This window comes from Cucurbita pepo, chromosome 6 (genome assembly GCF_057944985.1).
Source record: "Cucurbita pepo subsp. pepo isolate OVF chromosome 6, ASM5794498v1, whole genome shotgun sequence".
Taxonomy (NCBI): Eukaryota; Viridiplantae; Streptophyta; class Magnoliopsida; order Cucurbitales; family Cucurbitaceae; genus Cucurbita; species Cucurbita pepo.
Genome location: NC_141803.1, coordinates 15,735,601 through 15,755,628, shown reverse-complemented (window position 1 = coordinate 15,755,628; position 20,028 = coordinate 15,735,601). Strand labels below are relative to the sequence as shown.

Below are 20,028 nucleotides of genomic sequence, written 5' to 3'. Positions count from 1 at the left end.
CATCGTACGCTATTTTAGTTTAGGTTCTAATGGAAAACTCAGTCTCATTGTCTATCATGCATAGAACGATCTATCACATCATACTCATTACTAAAACTCGAGAATTATGATTCGTTATACATATCTCAACTTAGAAAATTCGGGGATGGAACTGTATCATACAACCATGAGGCTAAGTGAGCTAACTAACTTATCGAGGTCGCAACCATTGTACCGGAATTATCAGTCGAGCTCAATACTAGCTTATTCATACACGTTTATAAGTATTCTACAAATCTCTTCTCCGAGCGAATAATTCTCTCCAATCCCTTGAAGATTTTTTTTTTTCTCGAGAGCTCCCACAAGCCTTGTTCATGTTTCAAGTCACGACGTGGAAGACTTCAAGGAAAATATTTCATTTGCCAAATGTAAAGAAAAATCCCGACATAAAATTTCTCCATATTTCTTCAACTTAAGTTTGCAAGTCAATTTCACGACTTCTATTATGAATATCGTGTTCATTTCCAACAACGTGGACGGTCGTTATAAGGATTAAAAAAAAAAAACGTGATATTTTCTATTTTTAACAAAATATTTGTAATCCATATTAGGGATGCATTTAACTGGTAAATATTTAATATTTGAATTTTATGAAATTTTAATGATCAATATAATATATATTATCGATAAATAATATATTTTAAAAAAATATTAAAAATATAACCCGACATTTAAGGTTTGATTCGGTTGGGTTGGGTTGGGTTGGGTTGGGTTGGGTTGGGTTGGGTTGGGTTCGGTTCGGTTCGGTTCGGTTCGATGAAATTTAAAGTTTTAAAAAGGTAATTTCGGCCGTTTTCTTGTGAGGTCCTCTGCCGCTTTATTCTTTTTTTTCAATCCAAAAATGCGTAGTGAAGGAAACCACGTCGCCATTGCCATCTATAAATACCTCTCTCTCTCTCTCTCTCTCTCTCCTGGTTTGCTTTGTGAACTCCATGTTTTTCTAGAGAGAGAAACGAAGAAGCATTGGTTCATTAGCTGAGAGCTACAGAACTGAGAATGGGATCGCCGTCCGGTCAGATCAGTGGCTACGATCTCTCATTTAAGGTGCTTCTTATCGGCGATTCCGGCGTCGGTAAAAGTAGCCTTCTACACACTTTCATTTCCGCCTCTGTCGACAATCTCACTCCTACAATTGGTACTTCCTTTTTCTAACTCAATCGATTATGTTCCTTTTCTTTATCTACTCTTAATTTGTTCGGTTGCTTCGAAAATTACGTGATTGAGTTGATTATTTGTGTTGCATTGTGCTTCTTCTAGTAGGTTTCGATTCGTTCATTTGAATTTAAATGGAGAAAGTAGAGGAGTTGGAGATTTTAGATTGAGGAAAGTATAGGTGATTTGTGGAATTGAATTTATTCTGATTAGTTGTTCTAAGGGAGAATTTGTGTTCACTGTCGTCTATAGGTGTGGATTTCAAGATCAAGCAACTTACGATTGGTGGTAAGAGATTGAAGCTGACTATTTGGGATACCGGTAATGAACTGAATCAAATGGATCTCTGTTTCACGTTTTTTATGATTTCAATTTTGGAGTTTAACACTGAACTTTGGATCGTTTTGAAAATTTAAATATAGGTTAAAATATATTTTTAGTAAGATTTTTTAACCTATATTTAAATTTTCAAAATGATGTAAGATTTTTTGTCTGTCTTTTTAATTATTTTGCCTCTATATTTGGCAAGTATTACGATCTAACATCTAGGGTTAAATTTATTTCTGTGATCGAGGCATATTAATAGATAGTTAATTGAATCACTTTTTAATTTGGGATGCTTGATTCAATTACCCATATTTCATCCATAAGTTACTTGTCAATGAAAAAAAGAATTAATAAGTCGAAGATTTCATTGCGATATTTTTTTTGAAGGACTTGTATTTTATAGATTGTGGGCAGGGAGGAAAAGATAACTCTTATTTGGAACCGTTTTTTGGTCTCTGTTCTGTTAATTTATGTTGCAATTACACTTTCTTTTCCATTAATGACTGAAGATATTTAAGTTCTCCATGCAAGATGGTCACGCTTGCTTGCTTATAAGTATAAACTAAAAAACAATTCACTCGTCAAAAGGTGGATGGCTTTCTGAATCATTGAATTATCCATTCAAAATTAATAATTTAATGTTACTTAAAGAAAAGGTGGCTGACTTATTGAAGATTTAACATGGCGCAGCTGGGCAAGAGAGGTTCAGATCACTAACTAGTTCATACTACAGAGGTGCTCAAGGGATCATTCTTGGTAAGCTATCAAATGGTAATCTTGTGCTTCGAATTAGATGCATTCAGTCATTTATTGTCAGCTTTCAGAGTCCATTGAATGTGCTAAAACATATCAAACGATGTTATTACAATGAATCTCAGCATTTTTGGTATGTTCTGATAGAGTATTGATTGAGCTTGATCATGCCACTGAATTAGGAGAAGGATATGCAGAAGATCGTTCGTTATTTTTCTTCTTATTCTCTAAACCTCTTTTACAATTAACGAATTGGGAATTATTTATAGATTCATTTTGTTGAATTCCCTCTGAACTCAAATTACGGTCAAGATGGGACTAGTTATTTCAGTCATTGGGTGAATATTTGATAGCACCCATCTGATTGATGGGTATTTTTGGATAGAACTTTATTGTTTATGTTTCATTCTTTTCTATTTCCTCTTTTAAAAGAAGTGCACGTTCGTTGTGAAATGTGTTGATCCTAAAGTTGTGAAATGTGTTAGTTCTCATCAAACTCTTTAGATCCTAAAGTAAGAATTCATGGAGAATTCTAAAGTGACACTTGTTAAACATGGAATAGATCATATCTGTATATAGTAAGATAATTCAGTGATTTACTAGTTTGTTACCAAATCTATGATTTACTGGTTTGTTATCAAATCTATGATTTCATATTTGCCACAAATCTATGATTTCATAGTTTTGTTACCAAATCTATGATTACATTACTTTTGGTGTATTGATATTGTTGTAATTTTTGTTTGTCTTAGTATATGATGTGACTCGGAGAGAAACCTTTACAAACCTATTGGATGTATGGGCAAATGAAGTTGAGCTTTATTTGACAAATCAGGACTGTGTCAAGATGCTCGTTGGAAACAAAGTTGATAGGGTAAGTTCTTTGTATCTCTTACGACAGTCATGGTCAATACAGTTTATAAATGTATAAACTAGGATGTCTATGTGTAAAATGGAAGGATTAGACACTAATGACTTTATCGAAAATGGCATGATAATCTGATCTGAAATGACCTCAGACCCTTAAGTATTTGAGGATGCTTAGTCGTATTACTCTATACTAGAGGGAGGTTTCCACACCCTTATAAGGAATACTTCGTTCCCCTCTTCAATTGATGTGGGATCTCATAATCCACTCTCCTTGGGAGCCCAACGTTCTCACTGGCACACCGCTTGGTGTCTTGCTCTGATACCATTTGTAACAGCTCAAAACCACCGCTAGTAGATATTGTCTGCTTTGGCCCTTTATGTATCGCCGTCAACCTCACGGTTGGAGAGGGGAACGAAGCATTCCTTTTAAGGGTGTAGAAACCTCTCCTTAGCAGACGCGTTTCAAAACTGTGAGGCTGGGGGTGATACGTAATGGGTCAAAGCAGACAATATTTGCTACTAGTGGGTTTGGACGGTTACAAATGATATCAGAGCCAGGCGGTGTGCCAACAAGGACACTGGCCCCCAAGAGGGGTGGATTGTGAGATCCCACGTTAGTTGGAGAGGGAAACAAAACATTTCTTATAAGGGTGTGGAAACATCTTCCTAATAGACACGTTATAAAACCATAAAGCTAATGGAGATACGTAACGAGCCAAATTAGACAATATCTGTGCAATTTATTAATGTGTTGCAATAATCTCAGGAATCTGAAAGGGCTGTAAGCAGAGAAGATGGAATTGCACTTGCCAACAAGCTTGGATCTTTGTTTCTTGAATGCAGCGCTAAAACCAGAGAAAATGTAGCGAAATGTTTTGAAGAACTTGCAATTAAGGTACTTTTTAACACAACAGTTATCATCTAATATGATATTTTACATGTGACTATGATATGCAAAAACATAGCAGATTAGCTGTTGGTGGACACAGTAAATAGTTTAAGAAGTTGAGTGTAAAAATGGTCGTTTCCTTTTAAATACCGAAACTTGTAGCCAACAGTAATAGCGATCAGTGTAACAGCCCTTTGTCCACCGCTAGCCAATATTGTCCATTTTGGGCTTCCCTCAAGATTCTTAAAACGTGTCTGCTAGGGAGAGGTTTCCACATCCTTATAAAAAAATACTTCGTTCCCCTCTCCAACCGATTTGAGATCTCATAATCCACCTCCCTTCGGGGTCCAACGTTCTCGTTGACACTCGTTTCTCTTTCCAATCGTTGTTGATCACACAATCTACCTCCTTTTGGGGCCAGCGTTCTCGCTGACACTCATTTCTCTCTCATCGATGTGGGATCTCATAATCCACCCCCCTTCGAGGCCCAGCGTCCTCGCTAGCACTCACTCCTCTTTCCAATCGATTTGGGATCTCACAATCCAGCGTCCTCTCTAGCACACCACCCGGAACCAAACTCTGATACCATTGTAACGGCCCAAGCCCACTGCTAGTAGATATAGTCTTCTTTGTAATGCGTCTACTAGGGAGAGATTTTCACACACTTATAAGGAATGCTTCGTTCCTCTCCCCATCTCACAATCAGTTCTAGAGACAGGGCATAGGGAGCGGAAAAGATTCTCTATTTTAACTTTTATATATGATTTTTCAACCATGAACGTTTAGGAGGACAAATACGTGAAAAAAAAACATAAACGTATTAACATCTTTATATAATCTTCTCGATTTCAACAAGCCGAGAGGGCGATTTCCGGCCCTTGATCTATAGAGAATTTGGCAAACAACAACACTTATAGAATTATCATCATATAAAGGAAGCTCCCAAGAATCTAGGAAACATGACATTATTGTTTGGAAACTTTGCATATTTAAATGTTGTTTGTAAATATTGTGCAGATAATGGAGGTTCCGAGTTTCTTGGAGGAAAGATCCAGTGTGGTAAAGAGGAACATGTTAAGGCAAAAGCAGGAAAGTCAAGGTCAACGAAGTGGTGGATGTTGCTCTTAGGAAGCAGCAGCTTATATAAAAACCTCATCATTGTATATGTAAGTTTCTTCTCTTACACTGTTGCTTTCCCTATTCAGTAGTAAGTTATTATTTGTTCAATCTGAAAGGGGGAAGAAAAAAACAAACACTCATAAAATTACATTGATTTGCTTGTGTAAAGTAAATTTTTTTTTTTAAAAAACAAAAAATTGGGTGAATTCAGAGGAATTCGAGGCTCGACTCCTTTCTTTTTGGAGTCTTAGTCATTTTTTACTTTGCCTTCGAGTCTCACAATACTTTTGTAGTACTTTTGTTCGACATTTGAAGATTCTATTGACATGGCTATGTTTAAGGCATGACTTTGATATCATGTTAGATGAACACGCTTTGCTTTGGGCTTCCCAAAAGGCCTTAGAGATAGTATTTCTTGATTATAAACCCATGATCATTCCCTAAATTAGCCGATGTGGGACTTTCATCCAACACCTCCCCTTAATCGAGGCTCAGCTCCTTTACTTTTGGAGTCTTAGTCATTTTTTACTATGCCTTCGAGTCTCACAATACTTTTGTAGTATTTTTGTTCGACATTTGAAGATTCTATTGACATGACTATGTTTAGGGCATGACTTTGATATCATGTTAGATGAACACGCTTTGCTTTGGGCTTCCCAAAAGGCCTTAGAGATAGTATTTCTTGATTATAAACCCATGATCATTCCCTAAATTAGCCGATGTGGGACTTTCATCCAACACCTCCCCTTAATCGAGGCTCAGCTCCTTTACTTTTGGAGTCTTAGTCATTTTTTACTATGCCTTCGAGTCTCACAATACTTTTGTAGTATTTTTGTTCGACATTTGAAGATTCTATTGACATGGCTATGTTTAGGGCATGACTCTGATATCATGTTAGATGAACATGCTTTGCTTTGGGCTTCCCAAGAGGTCTTGGAGATAGTATTTCTTGATTATAAACCCATGATCATTCCCTCAATTAGCCGATGTGGGACTTTCATCCAACACCTCCCCTTAATCGAGGGTCGACTCCTTTATTTTTGGAGTCTTAGTCATTTTTTACTATGCCTTCGAGGCTCACAATACTTTTGTAGTACTTTTGTTCGACATTTGAAGATTCTATTAACATGGCTATGTTTAGGGCATCACTCTGATATCATGTTAGATGAACATGTTTTGCTTTGGGCTTCCCAAAAGGTCTCGGAGATAGTATTCCTTGATTATAAACCCATGATCATTCCTTAAATTAGCTGATGTGGGACTTTCATCCAACACCTCCCCTTAATCGAGGCTCGGCTCCTTTACTTTTGGAGTCTTAGTCATTTTTTACTATGCCTTCGAGTCTCACAATACTTTTGTAGTACTTTTGTTCGACATTTGAGGATTCTATTGACATGACTAAGTTTAGGGCATGGTTCTGTTACCATGTTAGATGAACACATTCTCCATAATGGTATGATATTGTCCACTTTAAACATAAGCTCTCGTGGCTTTGTTTTGTGCTTTCCCAAAAGGCCTCACACTAATAGAGATAGTATTCATTGATTATAAACCCATGATCATGACTTTCATCCAACAATCCCAAGTCTTGATTTTTATAGAGATCGTTTGGTTCAAAGTTTATTTAGGATGTCTGGAAAATGTCTGGGAATATTCAATAATTTTATTATTATTTAATTTGAGATAGTTCACTTATTTTTATTAAGTTAGATTATTAAAATAATTTTAATTAATTAAATTTTAATTTATGCATATATTTTTTTAAGTTTATTTTATAATAAATTTTAATAATTATTCTAAAATAAATAATTTAAATAAATTTATGTAAATTTTATTTGTAAATATTTAGCGAATTATATTGAATGAGATATATACCGTTATAATAATTTATTAATAAAATAATAAAAACAATTAATTATAATTATTACAATAGAATACTTATTTAATTTTTATTAATTATAATTATAATTTAAATCAATTAATTATACATTAATTGAAAAAAGATAATAGAGTTATAAAAGAAAGAAACAACAGTAAATATAAATAATCGAAAAAAATAACAAAAAAAAACATATTTAATAAAGGACAAATAAAAGAAAAGAAAAAGAAAAAAGTAAATAAAAGAAAAGAATAAATAAATAAATGAGTGGAGGAAGAAATAATACAAAAGGGAAAAAAAGAAAAAAAAAAAGGAACAAAAAAAAAAAAAAAAAAAAAAAAATAAAAGAAAAGAAAGTAACTTTTTTTATGTCGGGAAAAAGAGTTTTTTCCGGCAATAAATTAAATCCCCCCTTCACAAATCCATGTCATTTTCCATCTCAAATCCCATCCCAACCCTTCAAACCTATTGACTCTACCTACTAGGATGGTAAGATGCGGGTTCAGACTACGTCGCTTGGAACGTAGGAAGCTTTGAACGCAGGTTAAGACTATGTCACTTGAAACGTAAGAAGCCTTAATGTCGCTTGGAACGTAGGAAGCCTTGAACGTAGGTTAAGACTATGTCGCTTGGAACGTAAGAAGCCTTAGACACATGTTTTCAGGTTCATGACTCGTACCCTAAATCATAGGGGGATTATCTTGGAAAACAAACCAAGAATATAATAACCTAGAAAGTAGCAAGAACAAGACAACGATCAAAGACTAGAACAGAACATATATCAATATCCAAGTTCTAAGGACAAGAACCAAGAACCATAGTACTAAGGTCCTTAGATCTGAACCAAAGTTTCAGAATCCAAGGACCAAAGTGTTGAACACAACTCTATGTGAGAAACACAAGCACATTTTATTAAGATCAATTGAGACGAGAATACAAGACACTTTGTAGAATACTACTACTTTGTATTGCTTCACAACTCTTGGGATTTCTTGGGATGATGAACTAGGTAGGGTGGAGGGGTATTTATACTAGATGGTAGTCAATTTATTCCTAAAATTTCTCAACGTTTTTCCTAAAATATCTGAATCATTTTCCTAAATTTATTTCTAAAATCCTAAATCATTTTCTTATCATAAATATAGTCACTCATACAATGGTTGGGCTTAAACCTACTGGACTAGTGATGATATTTTAACACTCCCCTCAACACTAGTCCTCATTCGCTGCACTAGCGAAAGCTTTCATGTGTGCTAGTATTTAGCTCTTTTGCAGACAAATCTGCCACTTGGTCATCCGTATTCTTCCTTCAAGACTTTGTCTCTAATAAAATGGCAGTGCACCTCTATATGCTTTGTTTAGCCATGAAACGTCGAATTTTCTACTAGACGAATCATAAATCGGTTGTCGCATTGAAGTAGTATCGAATAGTCAACTTTCTGGTGCCAATCTCTCATCAGAAGTTTCAGCCATGTACATTCCTCAGTTGCTCCTGCCCCTACTCTATACTCTGCTTCTCTAGTTGACAAAGATGCAGTTGGTTGTCTTTTGTGACACCAAGAAATTGTTCTCGAACCGAGCTTGAACACATACCCAGTGATTGATCTTCGAGTATAGTGGTCTCCTGCATAGCCGACATCACTATATCCAGCTAGCTTGTAGTCTTCGCTTCTTTTGTACAAACGATCGTAATTGATTGTACCTTTGACATATCTCAAGGTCCGTCGAGCCGCATCCAAATGAGACTTCTTCGGACTTTGCATATATTGACTAATGACTCCAACTTCATTTTCGAATTTCTTCAATTGGTCCACGTAGAACTCTCTGTTTAACTCACCATTCAGGAAAACATTCTTCATATCGATCTGCCATAATTTCCAATCTTTATTTACCACAAGTATTGGAGGAACCTGTATGATAGTTATCTTCGCCACTGGACTAAACGTTTCATCATAGTCTAGCCCATATTCTTGAGAGAACCCTCAAGCTACCTATTGAGTCTTGTATCTTTCACTTGATCCATCCGAGAGACACATTATTTCCTAAACCCACTTGCAAGAGATGAGTTTGATATCTCTTGGTCTTGACACTAATTCCCAAGTTTGATTTTGCTCCAATGCTACAATTTCTTCCTCCATTGCCTGCTCCCACTACAAGAATAATTGATACGATATCTTACGAAAAATGCTATCATAGACTTTTTATAGCGTTTTTCGTACGTCGTGACAACCCATGTCATTAAAAGTCTGGGACTTTTTATAACGTTTTTGTATAACTATAATAGAGGCTATAATAGAATTTAAATTATAGCTTACATACATTGCTACGAAAACATATTATAGCGTTTTATTAAAGCTATAATATATTTAATATAACTAAAATATTGTGTTATCATTAACTTATAATAACATTTTTAATGCTATAATAAAGTTGTTTCTAATTATAATAATAACCTTTTAATAGCATTTATTTTTAATTTATTTTAAGAATGATATTATTTTAACTAAATAAACACAGAGGAAATACTAGTTGACTTCCATTCATAATTGAAATTTCATTACAATAGTAGTATTCAATCATTTCTTGAAATAAAGAAGCTATTCAAACCACACAAGATAAATTATTATCTACTATTTGCAATGTTCTTAAACGAGCAGCTATCCCATCCAGACTTTGTAACATCTTCTGTCCTATCCCCTGTCGGTTTCATTGCATCGCTCCTCTCCCTCTTGGTCTCGCTGTTGAACGAGTGAGCCTCTACACCTCGGGCTCACCGCTTTCGCTCCTCTCCCTTTGGTCGAGCTGTTGAACTCCTTTCCCTGTCGGTCAAGCTGCTGAGCTTATTCGCCTCGTAAACTCGGTCTCACAATTCCATTGCCTCTCCCTCTTGGTCGAGTTGCTTTCGCTCCTTCACTCCGGCTCAATCACTCAATCACTTGTCTGTCCCTATTTATTTATTCACTGTAAAAGATCAATCTCTACTCCTTTGTAGAATTATCCTTCACTCCTGACTACTCTCGTCTTTCACAGTAATGGAAAGCCGAAACTCAAGATTCCTGAACTACTGAGGGAACCACCTTCTTTCTTTCACTCTTTCACTCGCTCGGTAAAAGACAAAGATCAAGGAAAGCCGCTAATGAATTGACTCTCTCTTCCGGATTGAACTGTCAAAGAAGAAAGCTCAAACAAACCTTTTCCTTCTTTCTCTAGGTAAATAGGTCTTAGCATCTTCCCTTCCGTCCTGTCCTGGCCTTGACTTACGGTCTCTTCTCTTTTCTTTCACTGTAAGAAAGACTCAACCTGAACCTTTAAACACTCGGTCAGTCAAATCAAAAGAAAGGTAGTGCAAGTCATCTATCATCTTTAATTTCCTATAAATAACCAACCATCTTAGCTTTATACACAAATATATATATATAAGTATAGCATTTGTACCAATATGGGTAGGTCATGACCTCATCTTTAGTCACACACCTACATCAAACGTACATTATTAGTTGAATAACTAAGGAAAAAATCAATATTACCGGGATAACTAGATAATGAAATAAATCTAAAATATATTTCCAATACACATAGTTGAAAATATAAAAAAATTCATAAATGAGATCAACAATCCACGAACCAAAACAGTCTACTTCTTTCTACCCCTTCCTAACTCTTTCTAAGATGCATCGAAAAGAAAAAGTGAAAGCTGTCCCCGGAACAACCAGACTCATCACCATTCACTGCATTGATCCCAAACTTCTTTTTTGATTGAGGGAGCATTTCCTGGTCCACACCTTGTAATTTGCGACTGGATATCTTAGTAAATTAAAGAAGTGCTGGGCTCAGACTTAGTTGTGATCAATCTTCAAGTTCGATTCATTTTCACGGGAAGAGGTTATCAACAACAAACAACAAACAACAACCATAAGAGTTCAAGTATCTTCACTGTGATAACTACTTCAAAATTACTTTAATTTAAAGTCTCCTTATTTTGACATTTTCCCGTTGAAGTCCCTCCAGGATACATTTAAACCCTTCCAAATTAAATTTTAAACCCTTCGTATTCGATCTGCAAATCAAAGTTATATCTAAGAGTAAATAACTAAGTCTGCTAGAATGTATGTTTTCACCTGAATAAGTAGAGGCTGGTTTTCTGTGTCGTGGAAGTGTTGGTAAGGTACATAGTTTCACATGAATAAGTAGAAAGTTAAAAACTAACAACACTATTATTTTAAAGAGTACGAAAACAAATTGATAATGCATAATATATTTTTTTTTTTGGTAAGAGAACCAAATTGAAGGTAACCTATTACTTTTAGGTTAAGAAAAAGAAAACTTTCAATTTTAACATGTTATAGTATAATCAATGCTAAATGTCTAGAGAACTTAAGAGATAGAATCATATAATTGTCTAAGAAAATTATATTTCGTTGAAACGGAGGTGGAGTTACACCATGAACCACAAAGAATTATGAAACAATTAAATTATATGAAATCAACTAAAAATGTTAAGGTGAAAAGCGAGATTTCATCTTTGTACTGCACCAAAGACATCTGATGATTTGTTTGAGACAAGTAGAGAAATTTATATCCAAAATTTTGAAAAGATACTTGTTTCATATAAAGGCATGGACAATGTTATCTATGCAAAAAGAATAAAAATATATAAAGCAATACAGTAGCTTACCGCTTAAACTTAAACAATAACTATAAGTAAAGTACCACGTAGAGCTAACAGTTTTAGTCCAAGATCCTTCCAAATAGGCCAAATCATTATTACACAAAAGAAGAATTGCAGAGTCACAGACTACTCACGACACAAAAGAAACTCACTCACTACTAATCTCAGGAAATCATTTCTGATGTGGAAGATCAGACAAAGCTGCAACCACAAAGCATACTAAGAATTCCGAGAGATCAGATAACCTACACTAACCTCGCTCTAATACTAGATTGTTGAACACGACTCTTTGTGGGAAACACTCACACACTTTATTAAGACCAATCGAGAAGAGAATACAAGACACTTTGTAGAATATTTTGTATTGCTCAGGATTTCTTGGGACGATAACTAGGTAGGGTGGAGGGATATTTATACTATCGAGTCAATCTATTCCTAAAATTTCTAAAAGTTTTTTTTCTAAAATACCTAAATCATTTTCCTAAATTTATTCTTAAAATCCCTCAATAATTTTCCTAAATTTATTCCTAAAGTTATAAATTATTTTCTTAACACTATTGGGTGATGATATTTTAACACAAAATCCTGAGGATAGATCTTGATAAGAATCCACAAAGTCAAGAACAAGAACAAGAGGGTCTAAATACTTACAACAACAACCAGAACAATAAAAGAAAGGGTGTGGTACCCAACCATATCAAGGACACGATTAAGAGCCTACAAGTAGGCTACTAGCCTTTGTACTCATTCCATATTTTCCATATTTTTTTAGGTAATAAGGAGCTAGTCGAGGTCAGGAGCGGACTCTAGAGTATGTATCATACATAAGCCTCACCCATCGTCTTTTGTTTAAAAATGTTTTGTGTCCGTTTCTTATTTTGTGTTTTAACTATTATGTTGTGTTTTAACTACTTATGTATGAACATTGTTTTGACATATAATGTATATTATGTTTTAAATTCTCTTTGTTTTATTCCGCGAAAAATTTGCTTGTCTTTTTGGAGTCATCGAGTCAACCCGATCCTTATATTAATTTATTAAGAGTAAGTTTAAATTATTTTATGCCAAATTAGGTAAGTCAATTTCGTAGAATGCTATTTTATAATTGTGGAACTCCTTAAAATTAAATTTCAGAGACCAATGTTAAGTTAGTATCAAGGGGTCGTAGTAGCTTCGGCCTAAGCCAACCAAGTAAGTGATTCTACCATCAGTTTGGTTATAATTGTATGCTAAATGATGACACGTGCTCGTGGTTCACATGTGTCATATACTCGTATATGAAATTATTATGAAATGATGTGTATGAGATGATACGTGAATATTATGTTGTATGTGATGAATTGATATGTTAAGATATGATATGTTTGAAGACATGTTTGGGTTATATTATGTGATTGTTATGGTATGTGCATGATGTGAATTGATACGTAAAAAGGCATGATAAGTTTATCATATGACATATGTGCAACATGAACGATATGTGATATGATTGACATGCAAATGAAAAATTGGTATAATGTACAACCCCGATATATGCATAGAAAGCTATAATAAAAATGTTATGATATGAAGCAAAACGCTAGTGGGGTTGCATGGAGTTCCATAGAACGCTTGTGAAGGAAATTTTGAGGTTGTATGGAGTTCCAGTATCGATAGTATTGGATTGGGACCCACGCTTCACGTCGGTATTTTGGCGTAGACTCCAAAAAGCGTTGGGTACTCGTCTCGACTTTAGCACTGCCTTCCACCCTCATACGGATGGTCAGACGGAGTGTTTGAACCATATTTTAGAAAGGCATGCTACGAAAATGTGTAATCGACTTCACTGGAAGTTAGGGCACCAAGCTAAATCTAATGGAATTCTCTACTATAATAGTTTCTAAGCAACTATCGAGATGACATCGTACAAAGCGTTGTATGGATAATGGTGTAGATCCCCGTTATGCTGGGATGAAGTAGGCGAACGAGAATTAGTTGGACTCGAGTTGGTCCATATTACCAACGAGACTATACAGAAAATTAAAGCAAGGATGCGCACCGCGCAAAGCAAACAAATAAGCTACGCAGATGTAAGGTGTAGGAACCTAGAATTTGAAAGTGGCTCCTATGAAGGGTGTCCTGAGGTTTCGGCGTAAAGGCAAGCTAACGTCCTTGCTTCATCGGGCCTTTTGAAATCTTAAAGCGAATCGATCTGGTAGCATATAAGTTGGCCCTACCACTCCCCCTCTCAAGCGTACATGATGTATTCCATGTGTCCATACTTAGAAAATACTTAACGGACCACACTCACTTGATAAACTACAAACCTCTTTGGATTGAAGAAGACTTGAATTACGAAGAAAACTGGAAAGAATTCTGGTTTGGGAAGTGAAGTCCTTACACAATAGGAATATGTCTTTGTCAAAATACTTTAACGAAACTACCAAACAGAGGTAGCCACGTGGGAGTGGGAGGATGAGATAAGAGAAAAATACCCCGAGTTAATACTTGAGTTCGAGACTTTTGAGGACAAAAGTTCTTTTTAGGGGTATATAATGTAACGACTACAAAAAAATAGTAATAACTCAATCGTTGAAAAAGGCTCGAGAATTTCGGTGAGGCGCCGGAATTCTCGCTCCCCTCTCACACACGCTCTCCCATGACCCCCACGACATGCCAAACAGCTTCACGACTCTCAACCATCCTCCAAAACACCACCTAGAAGGAAATAGGACATAATACAAAGAGAGAACGAGAAAGAGAGAGAGTCTGAGGGTTACCGGTGAGACAAATTGAAGAGATACAACGTTAAAACGAACAACCCATGCTCTAAAACGACAACCGACAACTGCGTGTATACAGGAGGTGAGTCTTTCATGCTTCATACCCTTATCTCACCCAACTGCTTATCCTATGCACAACCTCTCAATCCACGACCAAAAATCAAGCCTCAGCCCAAATTCAGCTTAGTAAAGGGTATTTTGCCCAAATTCCACCGCGTTCTGACCATCCTAAAGCTTTAATTGACCTTGTTTATGGCAATTAAGGTCAGTATAAGATCGGTCTAAATTCTCGATTTAAGTTAAATTGAATTATGTAATTTGAGTTATTAAGGAAACAAGATGGACATTCTAATTGAAAATGACAATCAACGAGTGAATAATAAGAGCTCATTTAAAGTAATTCCGCATTAAATGTACGGTTAAAAGTATAGTAATGGCCTGAGATTAAATAGGAAAATCTAATGTTGACATATTCCACGATCCAATTGTTGATGCCCGTCACCGTCAGGTATGTCATGCGTAAGATAAGAAAATGAAATGTTGTTTATTGCGTATATTGTTATTGATATATGAGCTCCAAGATAATGATATATAGACATGAGACAAAATTATGACGCCACATGAACAAGATTTCATGCCATTTTTAAAAAAAATCTAAGACATAAGTATGGCCAAACACAATTTTTTTTCTTCTTTTCTTTCTCTTTCCTAATTTCTTCATACGAACAACTTAAAAAAAAAAGTTAAACGTGAAAAGTGAGAAGGAGAAAGAAAACCCTTAATTCTGGAAGCGAATAAAATACTTTTTGACCGATTTAAAGAAAGCATGAAAATACTTTTATTTCCTTTTTTAATTTCTATTTTCATTCTCATCTTCGTTCCTTTGGTCTAAACGACCCCTTTAAAGAGAATATTAAAGTTGTAGTTAGTCAATCGTAAAATTTGACGTGCTAGCTTTCAAACTACTTTGAATGGTGGTAAAAGCATCAAAATATCTTATTCTTGTGTCCGTATTCGACACGCATTGGATATGTATTAAAAACTTGTTAGTACAATGGAATATATGTTAAACATTTGTAATCCAACATTTCCCATTGGACATATATTTTGATATGTAAGAAAAAATACACGTATAAATTGTTTGTACTATTGGCTGTACACTACTCTCGTTTGTTTGACTAAAACAATGTAAACATTATTCAAACTAAAGAATTTGATTCGACGCTATCATGAAGGAATGCTCAATTAGTCATTGTTGTAAGATTCGACTATATCAATTTAAATAGCGTTAAGCCACAACTATAATTATCGAACTTCAAAGTATTCATGAACAAGTAAGTCTGTTGAAACTATCTATCAAAGAAATTCCTGATTGAGCGGCGGAGAATTGCCTTCAAATTTAGTTCAAATTATGGATGTCAATGAAGAAGAATGGCGAATAGTTGGAAGGTTTGCAGTGGACGAGTTTAACAAAATTAGTGGACGTCAGTTAATTTACAAGCATGTGGTGAATGGTCGGGTTATCAATGCAGGTAGGAACATAATTTTTATTTTTGTGATAGAAGTTTTAAAAGTTTTAAATGAAGATGTCATTTCTTGGTCCTATATTGCTAAGGTGGAGAGTTGTGGGTTTAACCTTAAAATGCTCGATCTCTTATCCTTTGAAGATGTCCTCAAGGATTACAACAAGCCTTAGCTCTCCCTCCTTCCATTAAGCCCTCCCTCTCTATATATGTGGACGTTACTGTCTCTAAACTATGAAAATGGCATAGGCCTCAATAAAATAATAACATAGTTTATATATATATAACTCTTTTTCTTTCTTTTTTTTTTCTCAAATTTTATCAAAATCGGTTCTTAATTATGCACGTAATACCAACCTTCCTTAACAAGGCAAGAGTATATTCACATTAATATGAGCGTTAAAAGTATCTATTAAGATTATATAAACTTTGTAGTTAATTGCAGTTTAAGAAAATAATATTATTTTTAACAAACTCTGGATTTTTGTTCCATCTCGAACCGCTAATAACATCTGAATACGATACTTGAGTAAAGAGGATCATATGAATGAACCATAACAACGTCTGAATAGAATGGATTTTGAGAATAAAATGATAAAGAAATACTTAGATAATTGAAAGTACAAGTGCACCTTTCTTTTGAGTGCTGAATCCTAAAAACTTTAAAGTTAAGCGTGACTTGCTTGGACCAATTCTATATTGGGTGACCTCTTCATTCTTTTTTAAAATAAATATGTGAGTGATAACAAAACATATTGAAATGTCTTATGTTCGTCTGTATGGATAGTTTTCACTCTTAGAAACGAGACGTAACATGACAATGTCGTAAAAAAATGTCGGAGAAATCAAGTGTAAAATCCAGATTTCTTATCCTGTCAATTTTTTAAAAATTCAAGACACCAATGTGATACATTTTTTAAAATTGTATAAAAATATATATCTATATATCTATATATATTAATAATAAAAAATAAAAAAGGTAGTTTCATGAACCAGTTCCCTCTAATTTCTTTCCATTTCTCCTTCCTCTTTGTACACTCCAAAATAAAAAAAATAAAAAAAAATAAAAAAAGGAAAAAAAAATAGTTTTTAAGGATTTGCAATTTTCACTCGCAACTCTTTCGACTTGATTTTAAAGTGGGTTGGTCAATCGTTACCTCCACTCCTGTGTATGTTTGCTGAATCCACCACACCTAAATAGTGGTGTGAGTTCTCTTATTTATAATCATTTACAGAATACAAAAATAGGGTAAAATACAAATAATATGGAAATAGCGATAAAAAGAAATAATAATAAATGAATACAATATATTTGCCTTTAATAAAATGACAAATATGGTAACCCGTAATGTAAGACAAATATCTAGTGAACGGTTAACTATTTGCCTTATAATGAACGGTTAACTATCCTTAACACCCCCCCGCAAGCTGAGCGTCAGATTTGAACGAACGTGAAGCTTGGATCTGAAAAATTCAAAGAGAGGTCGAGAAATACTCTTTGTGAAGATGTCAGCAACTTGGAGATGAGAGGGTACATATTGTGTCCGAAGTTTGCCAGCGATAACGAGTTCTCGAAGGAAATGATAATCTAGTTCAACATGTTTGGCCCGCTTGTGAGAAACGGGATTAGAGCTAAAAAAAATAGCACTTTTGTTGTCACATAAGAGTAAGGGCTGCTGTGAAATAGGGACCTTGAGGTCATGCAAAAGATGCGTAACCCAAAGAAGTTCAGCAGCAGTTGTGGCAAGAGCACGATACTCAGATTCACAGCTGGAGCGTGAGACAGTAGGTTGCTTTTTGGCACTCCAAGAAACGAGATTGTTACCAAGGTAAATAGAATAGCCGGATGTAGAACGACGAGTATCGGGACAACCAGCCCAGTCAGCATCCGAATAAGCGACTAGCGTACTAGGAACAGTGGATGGACGAAAGGTAAGACCAAAGTGGAGTGTTCCTTTGACATAGCGAAGAATACGTTTGACAGCAAGAAAGCGATCTGCAGTAGGGGCATGCAAGAATTGACTGACAGAATTGACAGCATAGGCAATATCTGGACGGGTAATAGTCAAGTACTGAAGGGCGCCAACAAGAGATCTGTAGAGAGTAGGATCAGAGAAAGGAGAACCATCAACAGTTAGGTGTTGAGAAACAACCATGGGAGTGTGAACTGGTTTGCTATCGAGCAACTGAGCACGAGTAAGAATATCTCGAGCATATTTTAATTGACCAATAAAGAGACCATCAGGAGTGGGTGAAGCTTCAAGACTAAGAAAGTAACTGAGAGAACCCAAATCTTTGGTAGCAAACTCAGAATGAAGCTTGCGAGTAAAGCTTTCAATAAGAGATGAGTTGTTGCCGGTAACAATAATGTCATCAACATAAAGAAGCAAATAGATAAGGTTAAATTGCTGATGAAAGACAAAAAGGGACGTGTCAGCGCGACTGCAAGAAAACCCAAGTGTGAGAAGAAATGAGCTAAAACGCTGAAACCAAGCACGAGGAGCTTTCTTTAAGCCATAGAGAGCTTTCTTTAATAGACAAACATGAGTGGGAAATCGAGGATCAATGTACCCAGGAGGTTGTTCCATACGAACACGTTCAATAAGAGTTCCATTGAGAAAAGCATTCTTGACATCAAGTTGTCGAAGAGGCCATTTATTTGTGACTGCAATAGAAAGCACAACACGGACAGTGGTAGCTTTGACAACCGGACTGAAAGTGTCAGTGTAGTCAAGACCAGGAACCTGAGTATAACCTTTGACAACAAGACGAGCCTTGAAACGCTCGACGGATCCATCAGACAAATATTTAATACGAAACACCCATTTAGAGCCCACAATGTTGGTGTTGGCAGGGCGAGGAACCAAAGTCCAAGTATCATTTTGTTGTAACGCTCGAATTTCTTCATCCATGGCAGCCACCCAAGCAGGATTCTTAGCTCCAGATTTGAATCCTTTTGGCTCAGTGGATGCAAGAAGAGCAGAAAGAAGTCCAGATGAGCCCAAAATACCAAGATTTGCTGGATGACGAGTCTTGAATATACCAGCTTTGGCTCGTGTGATCATAGGATGAGTGCCCAAAGAAGAGAAATCAATAGGAGGTTCAATAGAGGTCGAATTAGAAGTCGAAGGTGGCAAAGTGGAACCTGCAAGAGAAGTATCAACCTACACAGACTTGGAAATATAACTATGGTAAGAAATTACAAGGATATGGAAATATAACGGATTAGAAAGTTCTCTATTTATAATCAAATAAATTACAAGGATATGGAAATAGTAATAAATGGAAAGAACAAGATTTGGAAATATAACTATGGTAAGAGATATTTTCCTTATACTAAAATATCAAATATGATATATATGGTAAACTACAATTTAATACTAAATATCCGTAACACCCCATCGCAAGCTGAGTGTCGGATTTGAACGAACGTGAAACTTGGATCTGAAAAATTCAAAAAGAGGTCGAGAAACACTTTCCGTGAAGATGTTGACAACCTGGTACGGAGGAAGCGTAGAGAAACACTTTCTTGCCATCGAAAACTACAAAGGGTTCGCCGCTCAGCGGCGATGCTGCCTTGGCTTCAGCGAGAATATGTCTATCCCATGAAGAGGGATCGCCGCTCGTGACGATGCTACCTTGGCTCTAGTGATAATATTTCTAACCCAAGAAGTAAAAGGGGGAAACCTAGAGCAAGGGACAAAGACAATGTTGAAGCCGGTAGAGTCGCCACGGTGGGCGAAGAAGCCAATTTTGGCGAGAAGGGCAATCGGAAGAGTCACCACGTTGGGCGAAGGAGCAAATTTTGGCGAGAAGGGCGGCGACGACTTGGTTGGCGAAGAGGCCAGTGTGGCGCCCAGATTCCAAAGGTAAATCTCTGCAAAAGGTCGATAGATTTAGGTTAAGGTTTTTGTGAGGATGAAGGGAAGATTGGGAAGAAAATGAAAGAGACTATGTTGGTTGAGGGAAAATTGATTGTGTTGGAAAAGATGAGGTTGTATGTACAGAGTATGGTGAAGGGTGATTTAGAGGTCAATAGGGTGGAA

The 20,028-nt window shown here is 35.8% G+C and overlaps 1 protein-coding gene across 1 annotated transcript; it reads left to right on the top strand.

The window, feature by feature from the left end:
* The first annotated feature begins 933 nt into the window (after positions 1-933).
* On the top strand, positions 934-5,489 carry LOC111796708 (ras-related protein RABC2a). Its single transcript, XM_023679450.2, has 6 exons — positions 934-1,174; positions 1,444-1,512; positions 2,209-2,274; positions 3,024-3,145; positions 3,908-4,036; positions 5,048-5,489. The coding sequence occupies exons 1-6, from the start codon at positions 1,036-1,038 to the stop codon at positions 5,156-5,158; spliced, it is 636 nt and encodes a 211-aa protein (XP_023535218.1). The 5' UTR covers positions 934-1,035; the 3' UTR covers positions 5,159-5,489.
* Positions 5,490-20,028: the final 14,539 nt, after the last annotated feature.